The sequence below is a fragment of the Ranitomeya imitator genome, chromosome 2 (assembly GCF_032444005.1).
Source record: "Ranitomeya imitator isolate aRanImi1 chromosome 2, aRanImi1.pri, whole genome shotgun sequence".
In the NCBI taxonomy this organism is placed as follows: domain Eukaryota; kingdom Metazoa; phylum Chordata; class Amphibia; order Anura; family Dendrobatidae; genus Ranitomeya; species Ranitomeya imitator.
The window spans coordinates 692,386,259-692,406,903 of record NC_091283.1 but is presented as its reverse complement, the minus strand read 5'-3'; the positions used below and the strand labels follow the sequence as shown (position 1 = coordinate 692,406,903).

Here is a 20,645-nt window from a genome sequence, read left to right as displayed (position 1 = left end):
GGTTTCAGCAAAGAGGGTACCCAAAGAAGTTGGTCTATGATGCATTTTTGAGAGCTAAAATGTTCACCCAGAAATATTGCATTATCAGAATCAATAACGATAAATCTTCATTGCCTCATGGTACAGAACTTATTAGATGGAGTTTCGTTACTACCTTTAACCAATCCCATGGATTAATCAGGAAGCTTCTTTCTAAGTACTGGTTTATCCTTAAAGGAGACCCAATACTATCGAGACATATTCCATCTCGTCCGAGAACAATATACCATAGGAACTGCAAGCTACGGAATCTTGCTGCATCCAGTAATACCAACCTAAATCCAGGCCCTTCATCTTTTCATCAAACATCTTTGAATTCCGGTTGCTTTGCCTGCAGAGCCTCCAAATGCCTTTGCTGTACCTCCATTTCTAATGGGGTACATGAATTTAATTCTACCACCACAGGCACCATTTATAAAATTAATTCTCATGTTAATTGTCAAACTATCTATGTGGTATATTTGATTGAATGTGGCTGTGGTCTACAATATGTAGGCCGAACCATAAAAACCATGCATGCCAGACTGAACAAGCACCGCCAGAATATTCAAAATGGCTTCCTCTTACACAACCTTTCTAAACATTTTTTAACGATGCATCAGAAAAGCCTAAAAACTTTGAAACTAAGGCTGGGTTCACATTGCGCTAGGTGTGTCCGTCTAACGGACTCGTTTTTAAGTAGTAAAAACGCAATGTAACGCACATACTAACGCGCCCATAGACTTGCATTGTCTGACGCATCGTGACGCATCCCTAAATTGGTATGCGTTTGTCACATAACGTTTTTTTTCTGACGGACCTTCAACGCGGCTTGCAGCGTTTTCGGGTCCGGCCAAGCTAACGCACTACTAACGGAAGCGTTCATTCTGCCATAGAAGGCTATGGCAAACGCAGTCAGACGCAAATCATGAAAAATTTCCAAATAGAACCACACGTTTTAATAGCTTTTGAAGGTGGTCACATGTGGTCATGTGACAGGAAATGTGACTTCGGCCATTAAAATATCCCACTCACACAAAGTCTCCTGCACGTGACAGAGTGTTTTGCCGTAGCTAAATTGTAAGTACATTTCTATATATTATATATCTCTGTATACATCATGGGAGTCTGTAATGTCCGTCGGATGTGTGTGTACTAAAAATGTATTGTTTTGTTGCACACAGATGTCGGATACAGATGTCAGCAGCAGCAGCGTGTCTGCGATTTTTTCTTCTGAGTCGGTAGGCTTGCACTTTAAAAAACCATGTTGTGTGAAACTCCATTGTATTGAGCTAGGCATAACAATCCTGTTTATTGTTTTATTGTGAATAGGAGTCTTCTGAGCCCAAGGCTGTTAGACCTCCCCCAAAAAAACACGCAAAAACAACAAAGGTACATAGCACACATGTTGAATTTTTCAGGCATAAATTTATTGATCCAATGAATGTTAACATTATTTAATGTTAAAATATTTTTTTTTACATTTTACATACACAATAGGTTGTGGCACAAGGAGGACAAAAAAGAAAAAAGGTCCCTAGCCGTCTGTCGTCGCCACAACTGCCAGTGGTAAATATAAAATAGAAATATTCTATCCAATATTTACCAACAATCTATCTATTCACTTTCTATCTACTATATCTATAAACTATCTATCAACTATCTATCGCTCCATCTATTTGTCTATCTATATCTATGTATCTATCTATCAATATCTATGTATCTATCTATCTATATCTATCTATCTAAATCTATGTATCTATCTATATATCTATCTATCAATATCTTTGTATCTATCTATCTATCTATCTATATCTATGTATCTATCTATCTATATATCTATCTATCAATATCTATCTATCAATCTATATCTATCTATCTATCTATGTATCTATCTATCTATATATCTATCTATCAATATCTATGTATCTATCTATCTATCTATATATCTATCTATCAATATCTATGTATCTATCTATCTATCTATCAATGTATATCTATCTATCTACATCTATCTATCTATCTATATATCTATATATTGCTATATCTATGTATCTATCTATCTCTGTATATATGAATATGGCCATCCAGTGAAATTGACACTATCAACATAACGTTTTGTGTTTACATAGTCCAAGTCAGCGCCAAAAAAAAAAAGGATTGTCGTTGACGAAGAGCCATTGACTATCCACAATGAGACACTTATTAACCTTGTGGAAGCCAACCCCTCCATATGGGACCAGAGCGACAGCTCCCACCATGACATCGTGAAGAACCGGAAGTTGTGGGATCAAATAATCTGTCACTTTGATCCCCGATACATGGAGAAGTCGACAACCTCAAAGAAAAAAATTGGTAAATATTGGTGACGTAACATCGGAAAATGTTTAAAAAAAAAAAAATTTTCTATCCTATCAACCTATCCACTTGTTGTCTGCTATCTATCTCTCAATTATCAACTATCTGTACACTATATATCTATCTATCTATACACTATTTCTACACTATTTCTTATCTAACAACTATCTATCTACTATTTATATATCAACTATCGTAGCAAACTATGAACAATTTTTCCTATATCTTAACACAATCTACTATTTTTATATATATATTTTTTTTTTTTAAATTTAAAGCCGATGCTGTCCATACCCGTTGGAAGTCCATCCGCGATCGCTTTGTCCGTGACTACCGGAACAGTCAGAATGCACCAAGCGGATCAAGTGGCAAACGGGTGACACCGTATGTGCATTATGACCAACTGCTCTTTCTTCAGAAAACAGTGTCTCAGCGCTCGTAAGTACAAGAAGGTCTGTGTGCGAGACTAAATTGTTTAAAGGAAAATAAGTAATTTTTGTTTTTGGGTTACAGCACGATATGCAGTACCGCTGCTCCTAGACCAGCAGAGGAACTTGAGCCTTCTTCAGTGGAACCAACGCAACCTGAAGATGTGTCTGGCATCACCGAGCCACGATCTGCGGATAGAAGCACTGTTGCTGCAGGTGTGAGTGCCCGGTTGCAATCACAGCGTGGACGCAAGCGAGCATCTCAAAAAGATGAAGCAGATGCAATTATCGTGGATGGACTCCAACGGGTAGAGGACATGTGTCGCAGTGAGCTCAAAGACCTGAGACGAGAAATTACCGAGCTGCAAGCACGCGAGTCTGTCTACTCTGCTAATGAGTGGAAGCTACTTTTATTATCCTATGTGCCTGTAGTACAAAATATCCCGGCACATAGAAACCTTATGTTTCGACAAAGACTTAACGAGCTTGTAGAGGAATTTGTGGGCACCGAGGAACCCGCTCCATCGGGAAGAAGAAGACTGGACATGCCGCCCTACAACCCTCAATATAGAGGCCGGGGTGAAACGAGCGTGGAACCTCAAAGACAATGTAGTAGTCCATCATATAGTTGGGCAGACAATACTCCCGTGCAGTACCAAAGTCTTTAGTACAGTTCACTGTCCACAGCCAGGTGCAATTACCGCGTTGGAATTTTTTTTTTGGGGGGGGGGTTTTGTTGTTAATTTCTATTTTCCTTTTTTTTTTCATCCCTATGGGATATCATATGTTACACCTGTGTACCAACAGTTTGTTGGGAAAATACAAAAACATTTAGTAAACTGTTTCAAATTTCAGATTCTTGTATGACTTTAACTTTAACTTTTTACACGACATAAGGTAACTTTTTACACGACATCAGGTTAAACAACATAACTTTTTACACTACGTAACTTTTTACACGACATCAGGTTAAACAACATAACTTTTTACACTACGTAACTTTTTACACGACATCAGGTTAAACAACATAACTTTTTACACTACGTAACTTTTTACACGACATCAGGTTAAACAACATAACTTTTTACACTACGTAACTTTTTACACGACATCAGGAAGACTTTAAATTATTTTCACACGTGTCTGTCTTGCCATGGAACCTGGCCTTCATGTGTGAAGTAGTGTGCAAATTGATCACGAATCCTCATTATTTGTGATGCAGAACGAACTGTAGTCGATTCAATGCTACTGAGGTTCGACTCACAATCATTGGGGTCTACCAACTGGGGTTCATGTCTCGCCACAAAATTGTGCAGACAGATGCATGCCTTCACAACACGGTCCACATTGTCTGGTTGCAGTTGCATGCAGGTTAGTAAAATCCGCCATTTTAATGTCAAAATCCCAAAGGCACACTCCACATAACGTCTAGCCCGGCTCAAGCGATAATTAAAAATGCGCCTGCTGGAGTCTAGACTACGGCTTGAGTAGGGCTTGAGGAGATTTTGTCCTAGTTGGAAGGCCTCATCACCAACTAAAACATAGGGCAAACTTGGGCCTTCGGTCCCCGGAAGAGGTCGTGATGACGGTATGTTTAAACTTTGGTTGTACAAACATTGGCCCATGTTGGAGTCTCTGAATACTCTGGAATCGTTAGTCCGGCCATAAGCTCCAATATCCACAGCAACAAAACGGTACCTGGCATCCGCAATCGCCATCAATACTATAGAAAAGTATTTCTTATAGTTATAGTAGAGGGAACCACTATGTGCAGGTTTCTGAATCCGAATGTGCTTTCCGTCCACGGCACCAATACAATTGGGGAAATTAGCCACATCCTCGAACTGTTGGGAAATTGCTAGCCACATTTCTGATGTTGGTGTTGGTAGCACAAGTGGTTGCAAGTTGTTCCAAATGGCATCACAAGTTTCCCGAACCAGTTGACAAATTGTTGACTTCCCAAGTCGAAACTGGTAATGCAGTGACGCAAAAGTTTCTCCGGTAGCCAGATATCTGTTGACATTCAAAAACAAAAAAAAAAAAATTAGGATTTTAATGATCATCTAAAGGCTAGTTGACAATATAATATACAATTGCAAAATGAACATTAGGCCACACGATACCGAGATCTAGTCTTTGTCAATAGAATGATAAAAAAAATGTATAATTACCTCACAGTCACTACTAAACGTTGCTCCGCACTGATGCTTTCACGAAAAGTGCTGCGATGATGATGTATCTCATCCTTCACATGTGAGAGCAGAACATCAAAGGTCTCAATGGACATCCGTAGATAGCGTTGGAATTTGAAGGGATGATCCCGAAGCTGCACATACAGGGTGTGAAAGGCACCATATGTACTCCGCAAGAAATTCACTTCGTGGATCCAATATCTCCTTTGCGAACTACGCTTTCTCTGCCGAAGTCGCAACCGCATCAAGCGAAATCTGACGAGCTCAGACACAAACATCTTGCTAGCAGAAGTTCACTCAATGCTTTCAAAATGGAGAATGAGTCTGTGCCCACACCCGACAATGACAAAAGGGAAAAAAAAAAAAAAAAAGAACAACTTTATTGACAGTGACAAACGCAGACAAACGGATACTTCGTAAACGGACATCAAAATGAAAAAACGCGATCACATGCGTTAACGCTAGCGTTACCGTGACGACGAATTTCACATATTTTTGCTCCGTTTCTGTACATGCGTTTAACGCATCCGTTTGACGCCATGTACTTGACGCAATGTGAACCTAGCCTAACAATTATTGACCACATATCTGATACTGTGGTTGATCGTTTCAGTAGTCTGATAAATTGAGAAAGCTTTTGGATATTTAAGCTTGGCACACTGGCCCCTGAAGGATTGAACTTAACAATTGAAAAAGTAACTAGATAGGGGTATTTAAAAAAAAAAAGGTTTTCTATGTTTAACATTTTTTTAACTTTTTATTATCATGTATTTTAATTCCATTGGTTCATTAAATTGTTAATTTTTTATAATTTTTAATCCTTTTTATTCATTTTACTCAATTTTTGCTAATATATATATATATATATATATATAGTACATTTTTTTCTTCAATTCTCATTCCTGTTATACATGATTGTCTTTTTAATTTGCAATTTGTGATAGTCTAATAGTAACACCGCTGTGATTGGTTTTGTTTACCATTTAAATACCCCTTCCCCTTTGTTATCAATAAACCCCCACCTGATGAAGATGGAGTTTCCGTTGAAACGCATTGTGGCTTAACTAGGGTTGAGCGAAACGGATCGTTCATTTTCAAAAGTCACCGACTTTTGGCACAGTCGGGTTTCACGAAACCCGACCCGACCCCTGTGTGGGGTCGGCCATGCAGTACGCGACTTTCAATGACACTAAAAGCACCATTTCTCAGCCAATGAAGGTGGACGCAGAGTGTGGGCAGCGTGATGACATAGGTCCTGGTCCCCACCATCTTAGAGAAGGGCATTGCAGTGATTGGCTTGCTGTCTGCGGCGTCACAGGGGCTATAAAGAGGCGTTCCCGCCGACTGCCATCTTACTGCTGCTGATCTGAGCATAGGGAGAGGTTGCTGCCGCTTCGTCAGAAGCAGGGATAGCGTTAGGCAGGGTCCATTAACCACCAAACCGCTTGTGCTGTAGCGATTTCCACTGTCCAACACCATCTTTTGTTTGCAGGGTCAGTGGAAGCTACATTTTTTTTTCCTCAGCGCTGTAGCTCATTGGGCTGCTCTAGAAGGCTCCCTGATAGCTGCATTGCTGTGTGTACACCGCTGTGCAAACCAACTGCTTTTTTCAAAGCACAAATCCTGTTGTTCCTTCCTTTCTGCACAGCTATGTTGTTTGTTTGTCCACGCTTTTGATTTAAATTGTGCAGCAGTCCACTCCTTCTTATTGCTGCCTGACATACCTGGCTGAGATTACTGCAGGGAGATAGCAATTGTAGGACAGTCCCTTTTTTTTTTCTTTAATTATCCCTAAAAAAATAAGTTGTGGGAGATTAAGATTGGCATTTCTGCTAGAGTGCCATCCCTGAGTGTGCCATCTCTCTCAAATAGTGGGCCATAGAAAGCCTAGTGTGTTTTTTTTTAAATTTGGTTTCTAAATTCTCCCTGAAAGAATAAAAAAAACAGTGGGAGATTAATATTGGCCTTTGTGCTTGTGTGCCAGTCCTGAGTGTGCCATCTCTCTCAAATAGTGGGCCATAGAAAGCCTAGTGTTTTTTATTTTTAAATTTGGTTTCTAAATTCTCCCTGAAAAAATAAAAAAAAACAGTGGGAGATTAATATTGGCCTTTCTGCTTGTGTGCCAGTCCTGAGTGTGCCATCTCTCTTAAATAGTGGGCCATAGAAAGCCTTTTTTTTTTTTTTAATTTGGTTTCTAAATTCTCCCTGAAAAAAAAAAACAGTGGGAGATTAATATTGGCCTTTCTGCTTGTGTGCCAGTCCTGAGTGTGCCATCTCTCTCAAATAGTGGGCCATAGAAAGCCTAGTGTTTTTTTTTTTTTTTTAATTTGGTTTCTAAATTCTCCCTGAAAAAAATAAAAAAACAGTGGGAGATTAATATTGGCCTTTCTGCTTGTGTGCCAGTCCTGAGTGTGCCATCTCTCTCAAATAGCGGGCCATAGAAAGCCTAATTTTTCTTTACTTTTTTTATTGGGTTTATAAATTCTCCCTGACCAAAAAAAACAGTGGGAGATTAATATTGGCCTTTGTGCTTGTGTGCCAGCCTGAGTGTGCCATCTCTCTCAAATAGTGGGCCATAGAAAGCCTAGTGTTTTTTTTTAATTTGGTTTCTAAATTCTCCCTGAAAAAATAAAAAAAACAGTGGGAGATTAATTTTGGCCTTTCTGCTTGTGTGCCAGTCCTGAATGTGCCATCTCTTTCAAATAGTGGGTCATAGAAAGCCTTTTTTTTTTGTTAAATTTGGTTTCTAAATTCTCTCTGAAAAAAAAAAATAGTGGGAGATTAATATTGGCATTTCTGCTTGTGTGCCAGTCCTGATTGTGCCATCTCTCTCAAATAGTGGGCCATAGAAAGCCTAGTGTTTTTTTTTTTAATTTGGTTTCTAAATTCTCCCTGAAAAAATAAAAAAAACAGTGGGAGATTAATATTGGCCTTTCTGCTTGTGTGCCAGTCCTGAGTGTGCTATCTCTCTCAAATAATGGGCCATAGAAAGCCTAGTGTTTATTTTTTATTGGGTTTATAAATTCTCCCTGGCAAAAAAAACAGTGGGAGATTAATATTGGCCTTTGTGCTTCTGTGCCAGTCGTGTGTGCCATCTCTCAGAATTAGTGGGCCACAGAAAGCCTAGTGCCTGTTTTTGGTTATTAAATTCTCCCTGAAAAAAAAAGAAACAGTGGGAGATTAATATTGACATTTGTGCTTGAGTGACAGTCCTGCGTGTGTGGCATCTCTCTCATTTGGTGCCAAAGAAAACAGAGTGTGTAACATCGTGCCTGATTTTCCTTGCGGTCTCACCCACCTATAAAGGGATATCTAAATAATACAGACGTTAGAGTTCACCTTGTAAGTTGTTTGACAGTAACAAATACCGTTACTTTGGTGACGTTTTTAAAACAATGAGGAAGTCTGGTGGAAGAGGTCGTGGCCATGGGCGTTCATTGCCAGCTGGTAATGATGGTAGTGGTAGTGGAGCATCAGGTGGCCGTGGGAAAAACAATATAGCACCTAAGTCTCGAGCTGTGGAGCCAGGTTCGTCGTCTGGCTACACAAGGCCTCGAACGCTCCCTTTTCTGGGAATAGGAAAACCGCTTTTAAAGCCGGAGCAGCAAGAGCAAGTTTTGGCTTACCTTGCTGACTCAGCCTCTAGCTCTTTTGCCTCCTCTTCTGAAAATGGTAAATGTAAAAGCAGCGCGTCGTTAGTGGATGTTCACGGTCAGGGACAGGGACAAGTCGCTTCCTTGTCCTCTTCAGCAAAAACAACAACAGAGAAGAATGCAGCAGGCGACACAACGGGTTACTCCATGGAGCTCTTTACACATACCGTCCCTGGCTTAGAAAGTGAAACAGTTAACAGGCCATGCCCATTACAAGTTGAATCTGACATGGAGTGCACTGATGCACAGCCACAGCCAGACTACTATGCTGGTCCTTTGACTCAGACCACAATATTGCCCTCGCAGGGTACTGATCCAGAATCAGACCCTGATGAGACTATGTTGTCCCGTCACGAACGCTATACCACCGACTTACATGGTGACACAGACGAAGTTGCACACGAGATAGAAGAGGAGGTTATAGATGACCCAGTTGTTGACCCCGATTGGCAGCCATTGGGGGAACAGGGTGCAGGCGGCAGTAGTTCTGAAGCGGAGGAGGAGGGGCCGCAGCAGGCATCAACATCGCAACAGGTTCCATCTGCCGGGCCCGTATCTGGCCCAAAACGTGTGGCAAAGCCAAAACCTGTTGGAGGACAGCGTGGCCATCCGGTTAAAGCTCAGTCTGCAATGCCTGAAAAGGGATCCGATGCTAGAAAGAGTGCAGTCTGGCATTTTTTTAAACAACATCCAATTGATCAGCGCAAAGTAATCTGTCAAAAATGTTCAACTACCTTAAGCAGAGGTCAGAATCTGAAAAGTCTAAATATAAGTTGCATGCATAGACATTTAACCACCATGCATTTGCAAGCCTGGACTAACTACCAAACGTCCCTTAAGGTTGTAGCACCCTCGGCCAATGAAGCTAGTCAGCAACGCTACATCCCTTCCGTCACTGTAAGGCCACCATTTTCCGCACCATCTGCAGTATCTGTGCAGGTTTCTTTGCCAGGCCAAAGCAGTCAGGGTCAGGGAATCACCAGTTTCGTAGTAGGAAACACTGCATCTAGGGCACCGGCGGCAACAATACCGTCTCCAACCGTCTCTCAGTCTGCCATGTCCACCGGCACCCCCGCTAGTTCCACGATCTCCAGCTCTCCAGTCCAGCTCACCCTACATGAGACTCTGGTTAGAAAAAGGAAGTACTTAGCCTTGCATCCGCGTACACAGGGTTTGAACGCCCACATAGCTAGACTAATCTCGTTAGAGATGATGCCCTACCGGTTAGTTGAAAGCGAAGCTTTCAAAGCCCTGATGGACTACGCTGTACCACGCTACGAGCTACCCAGTCGACACTTCTTTTCGAGAAAAGCCATCCCAGCCCTCCACCAGCATGTTAAAGAGCGCATCGTCCATGCACTCAGGCAATCTGTGAGTACAAAGGTGCACCTGACAACAGATGCATGGACCAGTAGGCATGGGCAGGGACGGTACGTGTCCATCACGGCACACTGGGTGAATGTTGTGGATGCAGGGTCCACAGGGGACAGCAATTTTGGGACAGTTCTGCCTAGCCCACGGTCTAGGAAACAGTTGGCTGTAGCCGTTTGCACCCCTCCTCCTCCTCCTCGTCTTCCTGCAGAAGCGAGAGGTCGTCCACAGACCGCAGTCGCCCAACCACTCCATCTGCAGCTTCCACTGTTGCACACCAGTTGTCCCATTATGGGGCAGCTACTGGCAAGCGTCAGCAGGCTGTATTGGCTATGAAGTGTTTGGGCGACAACAGACACACCGCGGAAGTTCTGTCCGAGTTCTTGCAGAAAGAAATGCAGTCGTGGCTGGGCACTGTAGATCTTGAGGCAGGCAAGGTAGTGAGTGATAACGGAAGGAATTTCATGGCTGCCATCTCCCTTTCCCAACTGAAACACATTCCTTGCCTGGCTCACACCTTAAACCTGGTGGTGCAGTGCTTCCTGAAAAGTTATCCGACCTGCTCCTCAAAGTGCGCGGACTTTGCTCGCATATCCGCCGTTCGCCCGTACACTCCAGCCGTATGCAGACCTATCAGCGGTCTTTGAACCTTCCCCAGCATCGCCTAATCATAGACGTTGCAACAAGGTGGAACTCAACACTGCACATGCTTCAGAGACTGTGCGAACAGAGGCGTGCTGTTATGTATTTGTGGGAGGATACACATACACGGGCAGGCAGTAGGATGGCAGACATGGAGTTGTCAAGTGTGCAGTGGTCGAAGATACAAGACATGTGTCAAGTCCTTCAGTGTTTTGAGGAATGCACACGGCTGGTTAGTGCAGACAACGCCATAATAAGCATGAGCATCCCCCTAATGCGTCTGCTGATGCAAAGTTTGACGCACATAAAGGAGCAGGCGTCTGCAGCAGAGGAAGCGGAAAGCCTTGATGACAGTCAGCCATTGTCTGGTCAGGGCAGTGTACAGGACGAGGTAGCTGGCGAACAGGAGGAGGAGGAAAACGAGGAGGATGATGGGGATGAGTATTTTTTTTAATGAGGAAGCTTTTCCGGGGCCACTGGAAATTGGTGGCGTGGCAAGGCCGGGTTCTGGTTTTTTGAGGGACACAAGTGACGTAGATTTGCCTGAAACTGCCCCTCAACCCAGCACAACCGCAGATTTGACAACTGGAACTTTGGCCCACATGGCGGATTATGCCTTACGTATCCTCAAAAGGGACACACGCATTACTAAAATGATGAACGATGACGATTACTGGTTGGCCTGCCTCCTTGATCCTCGCTATAAAGGCAAATTGCAAAATATTATGCCACATGAGAACTTGGAACTAATATTAGCAACCAAACAATCAACTCTTGTTGACCGTTTGCTTCAGGCATTCCCAGCACACAGCGCCCGTGATCGTTCTCACACGAGCTGCAGGGGGCAGCAGACCAGAGGTGTTAGAGGTGCACAAATCAGAAGTGGCGTTGGACAGAGGGGTTTTCTGACCAGGTTGTGGAGTGATTTTGCTATGACCGCAGACAGGACAGGTACTGCAGCATCAATTCAAAGTGACAGGAGACAACATTTGTCCAGTATGGTTACTAACTATTTTTCATCCCTTATCGATGTTCTCCCTCAACCGTCATTCCCATTTGATTACTGGGCATCCAAATTAGACACCTGGCCAGAATTGGCAGAATATGCATTGCAGGAGCTTGCTTGCCCGGCAGCTAGTGTCCTATCAGAAAGAGTATTCAGTGCTGCAGGTTCAATATTAACCGAAAAAAGGACTCGTCTGGCTACCCAAAATGTTGATGATCTAACCTTCATTAAAATGAACCACAACTGGATTTCCAATTCTTTTGCCCCACCTTGCCCGGCTGACACCTAGCTTTCCTATGAAAAGGTCTTGCTTGTGGACTACTCTGACTGACTTTTCCAATCTCGTAATTTGCAGCAGCTGATTGTCCAGCATACGACATGTTTACACCTCCCTAAATGGCCAAACTCCCCCGACGGGGCCGTGGTCTCGCCACTTGGCGCAAGCACCCGTGAGAGTGCCGTTTGTCTGAAGAGGTGGGTGTGCCCGCTTTTGGTCGACGGAACTGCCACTGGGTCCCTCATAGTACAATAAAGTGTCTCTGGCGGTGGTGGTGGGCACCCAACGTCAGACACACTGTTGTAACATGAGGGGCCCTGGGCCTGTACCGCCGGCCACAAGAGAGTTCCCCCCCAGCTCAAACATTGCTCTAACACTTGCATAATTATCTCTCACAGTTCCACCAATGTTTAGTCTATGCGCTGACATCATTCAATGCCTGGCACTGACAATACCATTGTGTTGACATGTATGATGGTACTTAACATAGTCAGGGGCAGTGTCCTATATTTACACCAGTATATAATTAGCGCCAAATTACTAGGTCTAAAACTCAGTAGAGGAGCCCACCCCTGTACCTAAGTATTCCACCCTTTTGTGTTTTGGTTTTGTTGTAATGCGAGACATTAACATCTATTTATTTTTTTGGAGTACTAACTGGCAGACACTCATTATAATCGGCCTCCGCTGACAACACCAATGCTGCCTGTGTACCCCTGCAAGAGAATTGCAAGTGCCTACAGCCAAATTTTGTAATGTTAGGCCTACTACGCCTGTCTGCGGTCCCTCCTTCCACTAGTCCTCCAGTGACCTGTCTACTGCTGCCCGTGTACCCCTGGAACCAATTTTAAAGTGCCTACAGCCAAATTTTGTTATGTTAGGCCTACTACGCCTGTCTGCGGTCCCTCCTTCCACTAGTCCTCCAGTGACCTGTCTACTGCTGCCCGTGTACCCCTGGAACCAATTTTAAAGTGCCTACAGCCAAATTTTGTTATGTTAGGCCTACTACGCCTGTCTGCGGTCCCTCCTTCCACTAGTCCTCCAGTGACCTGACCACTGCTGCCCGTGTACCCCTGGAACCAATTTTAAAGTGCCTACAGCCAAATTTTGTAATGTTAGGCCTACTACGCCTGTCTGCGGTCCCTCCTTCCACTAGTCCTCCACTGACCTGACCACTGCTGCCCGTGTACCCCTGGAACCAATTTTAATGTGCCTACAGCCAAATTTTGTTATGTTAGGCCTACTACGCCTGTCTGCGGTCACTCCTTCCACTAGTCCTCCACTGACCTGACCACTGCTGCCCGTGTACCCCTGGAACCAATTTTAAAGTGCATACAGCCAAATTTTGTTATGATAGGCCTACTACGCCTGTCTGTGGTCCCTCCTTCCACTAGTCCTCCAGTGACCTGACCACTGCTGCCCGTGTACCCCTGGAACCAATTTTAAAGTGCCTACAGCCAAATTTTGTTATGTTAGGCCTACTACGCCTGTCTGCGGTCCCTCCTTCCACTAGTCCTCCAGTGACCTGTCTACTGCTGCCCGTGTACCCCTGGAACCAATTTTAAGGTGCCTACAGCCAAATTTTGTTATGTTAGGCCTACTACGCCTGTCTGCGGTTCCTCCTACCACTAGTCCTCCAGTGACCTGTCTACTGCTGCCCGTGTACCCCTGGAACCAATTTTAAAGTGCCTACAGCCAAATTTTGTTATGTTAGGCCTACTACGCCTGTCTGCGGTCCCTCCTTCCACTAGTCCTCCAGTGACCTGTCTACTGCTGCCGTGTACCCCTGGAACCAATTTTAAAGTGCCTACAGCCAAATTTTGTTATGTTAGGCCTACTACGCCTGTCTGCGGTCCCTCCTTCCACTAGTCCTCCAGTGACCTGACCACTGCTGCCCGTGTACCCCTGGAACCAATTTTAAAGTGCCTACAGTCAAATTTTGTTATGCTAGGCCTACTACGCCTGTCTGCGGTCCCTCCTTCCACTAGTTCTCCAGTGACCTGTCTACTGCTGCCCGTGTACCCCTGGAACCTATTTTAAATTGCATAGAGCATCCTTTTTTTAATAGTAGGCATACAAACTCTGTCTGTGGTCCATAATTGAAATTGTCCTCCACTGAACATACCAATGCTGCCTGTGTACCCCTGTAACCTTTTTTAAACTGCATTGAGCCTAATTTTGTGTTTAAGGCCTACTACCTGTGTCTGTCTGCGCCACTCAATACAGCTGTCCTCCTTTTAAAAAAGCTGAGCATCAATAGTCTGGTTTTCAGCCTATAGGAATTTGAAAACTGCATTGGGGCTACTACTACTACTTCGGTAGGGCCTACTAACGGTGTCTGCCGCTCCAAGGTGTTCCCCAGGTTTCCTCTCCATAGCTTCGAGCTTCTAGCTCTCGTTTAGTAGTTGTTGAAAACGGCACTGCATTCGGCCTAAAGTTGGGTCTGGGTTGTAGAGACGGTGTCTTCCGCTCCAAGGTGTTCTCCAGGTTTCCTCTCCATTGCTTGAATCTTAAAGCTCTCGTTTAGTAGTTGTTGAAAACAACACTGCATTAGGCCTACAAGATGGGTCTGGGTTGTAGAGACGGTGTCTTCCGCTCCAAGGTGTTCTCCAGGTTTCCTCTCCATTGCTTCAATCTTAAAGCTCTCATTTAGTATTTGTTGAAAACAGCACTGCATTAGGCCTACAAGTTGGGTCTGGGTTGTAGAGACGGTGTCTTCCGCTCCAAGGTGTTCTCCAGGTTTCCTCTACATTGCTTGAATCTTAAAGCTCTCGTTTAGTAGTTGTTGAAAACAACACTGCATTCGGCCTACAAGTTGGGTCTGTGGTGTAGAGACGGTGTGTTCCACTCCAAGGTGTTCCCCAGGTTGCCTCTCCATTACTTCAATCTTAAAGCTCTTGTTTAGTAGTTGTTGAAAACAACACTGCATTAGGCATACAAGTTGGGTCTGGGTTGTAGAGACGGTGTCTCCCGCTCCAAGGTGTTCTCCAGGTTGCCTCTCCATAGCTTCAATCTTCATGCTCTTGATAAGTAGCTGTTGAAACACCAGCATGTTAAAGAGCGCATCGTCCATGCACTCAGGCAATCTGTGAGTACAAAGGTGCACCTGACAACAGATGCATGGAACAGTAGGCATGGGCAGGGACGGTACGTGTCCATCACGGCACACTGGGTGAATGTGGTGGATGCAGGGTCCACAGGGGACAGCAATTTTGGGACAGTTCTGCCTAGCCCACGGTCTAGGAAACAGTTGGCTGTAGCCGTTTGCACCCCTCCTCCTCCTCCTCGTCTTCCTGCAGAAGCGAGAGGTCGTCCACAGACCGCAGTCGCCCAACCACTCCATCTGCAGCTTCCACTGTTGCACACCAGTTGTCCCATTATGGGGCAGCTACTGGCAAGCGTCAGCAGGCTGTATTGGCAATGAAGTGTTTGGGCGACAACAGACACACCGCGGAAGTTCTGTCCGAGTTCTTGCAGAAAGAAATGCAGTCGTGGCTGGGCACTGTAGATCTTGAGGCAGGCAAGGTAGTGAGTGATAACGGAAGGAATTTCATGGCTGCCATCTCCCTTTCCCAACTGAAACACATTCCTTGCCTGGCTCACACCTTAAACCTGGTGGTGCAGTGCTTCCTGAAAAGTTATCCGACCTGCTCCTCAAAGTGCGCGGACTTTGCTCGCATATCCGCCGTTCGCCCGTACACTCCAGCCGTATGCAGACCTATCAGCGGTCTTTGAACCTTCCCCAGCATCGCCTAATCATAGACGTTGCAACAAGGTGGAACTCAACACTGCACATGCTTCAGAGACTGTGCGAACAGAGGCGTGCTGTTATGTATTTGTGGGAGGATACACATACACGGGCAGGCAGTAGGATGGCAGACATGGAGTTGTCAAGTGTGCAGTGGTCGAAGATACAAGACGTGTCAAGTCCTTCAGTGTTTTGAGGAATGCACACAGCTGGTTAGTGCAGACAACGCCATAATAAGCATGAGCATCCCCCTAATGCGTCTGCTGATGCAAAGTTTGACGCACATAAAGGAGCAGGCGTCTGCAGCAGAGGAAGCGGAAAGCCTTGATTGTCTGGTCAGGGCAGTGTACAGGACGAGGTAGCGGGCGAACAGGAGGAGGAGGAGGATGATGGGGATGAGTATTTTTTTTAATGAGGAAGCTTTTCCGGGGCCACTGGAACTTTGGCCCACATGGCGGATTATGCCTTACGTATCCTCAAAAGGGACACACGCATTACTAAAATGATGAACGATGACGATTACTGGTTGGCCTGCCTCCTTGATCCTCGCTATAAAGGCAAATTGCAAAATATTATGCCACATGAGAACTTGGAACTAATATTAGCAACCAAACAATCAACTCTTGTTGACCGTTTGCTTCAGGCATTCCCAGCACACAGCGCCCGTGATCGTTCTCACACGAGTTGCAGGGGGCAGCAGACCAGAGGTGTTAGAGGTGCACAAATCAGAAGTGGCGTTGGACAGAGGGGTTTTCTGACCAGGTTGTGGAGTGATTTTGCTATGACCGCAGACAGGACAGGTACTGCAGCATCAATTCAAAGTGACAGGAGACATTTGTCCAGTATGGTTACTAACTATTTTTCATCCCTTATCGATGTTCTCCCTCAACCGTCATTCCCATTTGATTACTGGGCATCCAAATTAGACACCTGGCCAGAATTGGCAGAATATGCATTGCAGGAGCTTGCTTGCCCGGCAGCTAGTGTCCTATCAGAAAGAGTATTCAGTGCTGCAGGTTCAATATTAACCGAAAAAAGGACTCGTCTGGCTACCCAAAATGTTGATGATCTAACCTTCATTAAAATGAACCACAACTGGATTTCGAATTCTTTTGCCCCACCTTGCCCGGCTGACACCTAGCTTTCCTATGAAAAGGTCTTGCTTGTGGACTACTCTGATTGACTTTTCCAATCTCGTAATTTGCAGCAGCTGATTGTCCAGCATACGACATGTTTACACCTCCCTAAATGGCCAAACTCCCCCCACGGGGCCGTGGTCTCGCCACTTGGCGCAAGCACCCGTGAGAGTGCCGTTTGTCTGAAGAGGTGGGTGTGCCCGCTTTTGGTCGACGGAACTGCCACTGGGTCCCTCATAGTACAATAAAGTGTCTCTGGCGGTGGTGGTGCGCACCCAACGTCAGACACACTGTTGTAACATGAGGGGCCCTGGGCCTGTACCGCCGGCCACAAGAGAGTTCCCCCCCCAGCTCAAACATTGCTCTACCACTTGCATAATTATCTCTCACAGTTCCACCAATGTTTAGTCTATGCGCTGACATCATTCAATGCCTGGCACTGACAATACCATTGTGTTGACATGTATGATGGTACTTAACATAGTCAGGGGCAGTGTCCTATATTTACACCAGTATATAATTAGCGCCAAATTACTAGGTCTAAAACTCAGTAGAGGAGCCCACCCCTGTACCTAAGTATTCCACCCTTTTGTGTTTTGGTTTTGTTGTAATGCGAGACATTAACATCTATTTATTTTTTTGGAGTACTAACTGGCAGACACTCATTACAATCGGCCTCCGCTGACAACACCAATGCTGCCTGTGTACCCCTGCAAGAGAATTGCAAGTGCCTACAGCCAAATTTTGTAATGTTAGGCCTACTACGCCTGTCTGCGGTCCCTCCTTCCACTAGTCCTCCAGTGACCTGTCTACTGCTGCCCGTGTACCCCTGGAACCAATTTTAAAGTGCCTACAGCCAAATTTTGTTATGTTAGGCCTACTACACCTGTCTGCGGTCCCTCTTTCCACTAGTCCTCCAGTGACCTGTCTACTGCTGCCCGTGTACCCCTGGAACCAATTTTAAAGTGCCTACAGCCAAATTTTGTTATGTTAGGCCTACTACGCCTGTCTGCGGTCCCTCCTTCCACTAGTCCTCCAGTGACCTGTCTACTGCTGCCCGTGTACCCCTGGAACCAATTTTAAAGTGCCTACAGCCAAATTTTGTTATGTTAGGCCTACTACGCCTGTCTGCGGTCCCTCCTTCCACTAGTCCTCCAGTGACCTGACCACTGCTGCCCGTGTACCCCTGGAACCAATTTTAAAGTGCCTACAGCCAAATTTTGTAATGTTAGGCCTACTACGCCTGTCTGCGGTCCCTCCTTCCACTAGTCCTCCACTGACCTGACCACTGCTGCCCGTGTACCCCTGGAACCAATTTTAATGTGCCTACAGCCATATTTTGTTATGTTAGGCCTACTACGCCTGTCTGCGGTCCCTCCTTCCACTAGTCCTCCACTGACCTGACCACTGCTGCCCGTGTACCCCTGGAACCAATTTTAAAGTGCCTACAGCCAAATTTTGTTACGATAGGCCTACTACGCCTGTCTGTGGTCCCTCCTTCCACTAGTCCTCCAGTGACCTGACCACTGCTGCCCGTGTACCCCTGGAACCAATTTTAAAGTGCCTACAGCCAAATTTTGTTATGTTAGGCCTACTACGCCTGTCTGCGGTCCCTCCTTCCACTAGTCCTCCAGTGACCTGTCTACTGCTGCCCGTGTACCCCTGGAACCAATTTTAAGGTGCCTACAGCCAAATTTTGTTATGTTAGGCCTACTACGCCTGTCTGCGGTCCCTCCTTCCACTAGTCCTCCAGTGACCTGTCTACTACTGCCCGTGTACCCCTGGAACCAATTTTAAAGTGCCTACAGCCAAATTTTGTTATGTTAGGCCTACTACGCCTGTCTGCGGTCCCTCCTTCCACTAGTCCTCCAGTGACCTGTCTACTGCTGCCCGTGTACCCCTGGAACCTATTTTAAATTGCATAGAGCATCCTTTTTTTAATAGTAGGCATACAAACTCTGTCTGTGGTCCATAATTGAAATTGTCCTCCACTGAACATACCAATGCTGCCTGTGTACCCCTGTAACCTTTTTTTAAACTGCATTGAGCCAAATTTTGTGTTTAAGGCCTACTACCTGTGTCTGTCTGCGCCACTCAATACAGCTGTCCTCCTTTTAAAAAAGCTGAGCGTCAATAGTCTGGTTTTCAGCCTATAGGAATTTGAAAACTGCATTGGGGCTACTACTACTACTTCGGTAGGGCCTACTAACGGTGTCTGCCGCTCCAAGGTGTTCCCCAGGTTTCCTCTCCATAGCTTCGAGCTTCTAGCTCTCGTTTAGTAGTTGTTGAAAACGGCACTGCATTCGGCCTAAAGTTGGGTCTGGGTTGTAGAGACGGTGTCTTCCGCTCCAAGGTGTTCTCCAGGTTTCCTCTCCATTGCTTGAATCTTAAAGCTCTCGTTTAGTAGTTGTTGAAAACAACACTGCATTAGACCTACAAGTTGGGTCTGGGTTGTAGAGACGGTGTCTTCCGCTCCAAGGTGTTCTCCAGGATTCCTCTCCATTGCTTCAATCTTAAAGCTCTCGTTTAGTATTTGTTGAAAACAGCACTGCATTAGGCCTACAAGTTGGGTCTGGGTTGTAGAGACGGTGTCTTCCGCTCCAAGGTGTTCTCCAGGTTTCCTCTCCATTGCTTGAATCTTAAAGCTCTCGTTTAGTAGTTGTTGAAAATAACACTGCATTAGGCCTACAAGTTGGGTCTGGGTTGTAGAGACGGTGTCCTCCGCTACAAGGTGTTCCCCAGGTTTCCTCTCCATAGCTTCAATCTTAAAGCTCTCGTTTAGTAGTTGTTGAAAACAACACTGCATTCGGCCTACAAGTTGGGTCAGGGGTGTAGAGACGGTGTGTTCCACTCTAAGGTGTTCCCCAGGTTTCGTCTCCACTGCTTCGATCTTCTGGCTCTCGTTTAGTAGTTGTTGAAAACAACACTGCATTAGGCCTACTAGTTGGGTATGGGGTGTAGAGACGGTGTGTTACACTCCAAGGTGTTCCCCAGGTTGCCTCTCCATTGCTTCAATCTTAAAGCTCTTGTCTAGTAGTTGTTGAAAACAACACTGCATTCGGCCTACAAGTTGGGTCTGGTGTTGTGAATTCCATGATCAAGCTCCCTCCTGTGGTCACAAGTGGTACTGCGGCTTCTGAGTTTCCTTCCTCAGGTGATGAGGTTAAGTCGTTAGGTGCTACTCTATTTAACTCCACCTAGTGCTTTGATCCTGGCCTCCAGTCAATGTTCTAGTATTGGTCTTGCTTCCTCCTGGATCGTTCCTGTGGCCTGTCTGCTCAGCATAAGCTAAGTTCTGCTTGTGTTACTTTTTGTTGCTATATTTTCTGTCCAGCTTGCTTTAATTTGTTTTTCTTGCTTGCTGGAAGCTCTGAGACGCAGAGGGAGCACCTCCGTACCGTTAGTCGGTGTGGAGGGTCTTTTTGTCCCTCTGCGTGGTTGTTTGTAGGTTTTTGTGTTGACCGCAAAGCTATCTTTCCTATCCTCGGTCTATTCAGTAAGTCGGGCCTCGCTTTGCTAAATCTATTTCATCTCTGTGTTTGTACTTTCATCTTAACTCACAGTCATTATATGTGGGGGGCTGCCTTTTCCTTTGGGGAATTTCTCTGAGGCAAGGTACGCTTATTTTTCTATCTTCAGGCTTAGCTAGTTTCTCAGGCTGTGTAGAGTTGCATAGGGAGCGTTAGGCGCAATCCACGGCTACCTCTAGTGTGGTGTGATAGGATTAGGGATTGCGGTCAGCAGAGTTTCCACGTCTCAGAGCTCGTCCTATGTTTTTTGCTTATTGTCAAGTCACTTTGTGTGTTCTGAACTTCA

The 20,645-nt window shown here is 45.2% G+C and overlaps 1 protein-coding gene and 1 long non-coding RNA gene across 2 annotated transcripts; one reads left to right on the top strand and one right to left on the bottom strand.

Annotated features, from left to right (window-relative positions):
- Window positions 1-930: 930 nt before the first annotated feature.
- Window positions 931-1,554, top strand: LOC138665521 (uncharacterized). The gene is made up of 3 exons (XR_011318484.1): window positions 931-1,259; window positions 1,351-1,410; window positions 1,519-1,554. It is a non-coding gene; the product is annotated as an uncharacterized lncRNA (long non-coding RNA).
- On the bottom strand, window positions 1,427-5,318 carry LOC138665519 (uncharacterized). Its single transcript, XM_069753081.1, has 2 exons — window positions 4,976-5,318; window positions 1,427-4,817 (listed from the first exon to the last, which is right to left on the bottom strand). The coding sequence occupies exons 1-2, from the start codon at window positions 5,272-5,274 to the stop codon at window positions 3,938-3,940; spliced, it is 1,179 nt and encodes a 392-aa protein (XP_069609182.1). The 5' UTR covers window positions 5,275-5,318; the 3' UTR covers window positions 1,427-3,937.
- Between the last annotated feature and the right edge of the window lie 15,327 nt (window positions 5,319-20,645).

Bases quoted from the DNA above. Each gene is read 5' to 3' on its own strand.
- LOC138665519 (XM_069753081.1), bottom strand. From the start codon at position 5,274: ATGTTTGTGTCTGAGCTCGTCAGATTTCGCTTGATGCGGTTGCGACTT. The intron at 4,818-4,975 runs GTAATTATACAT...GAATGTCAACAG, and splicing joins CGTTTAGTAGTGACTGTGAG to ATATCTGGCTACCGGAGAAA.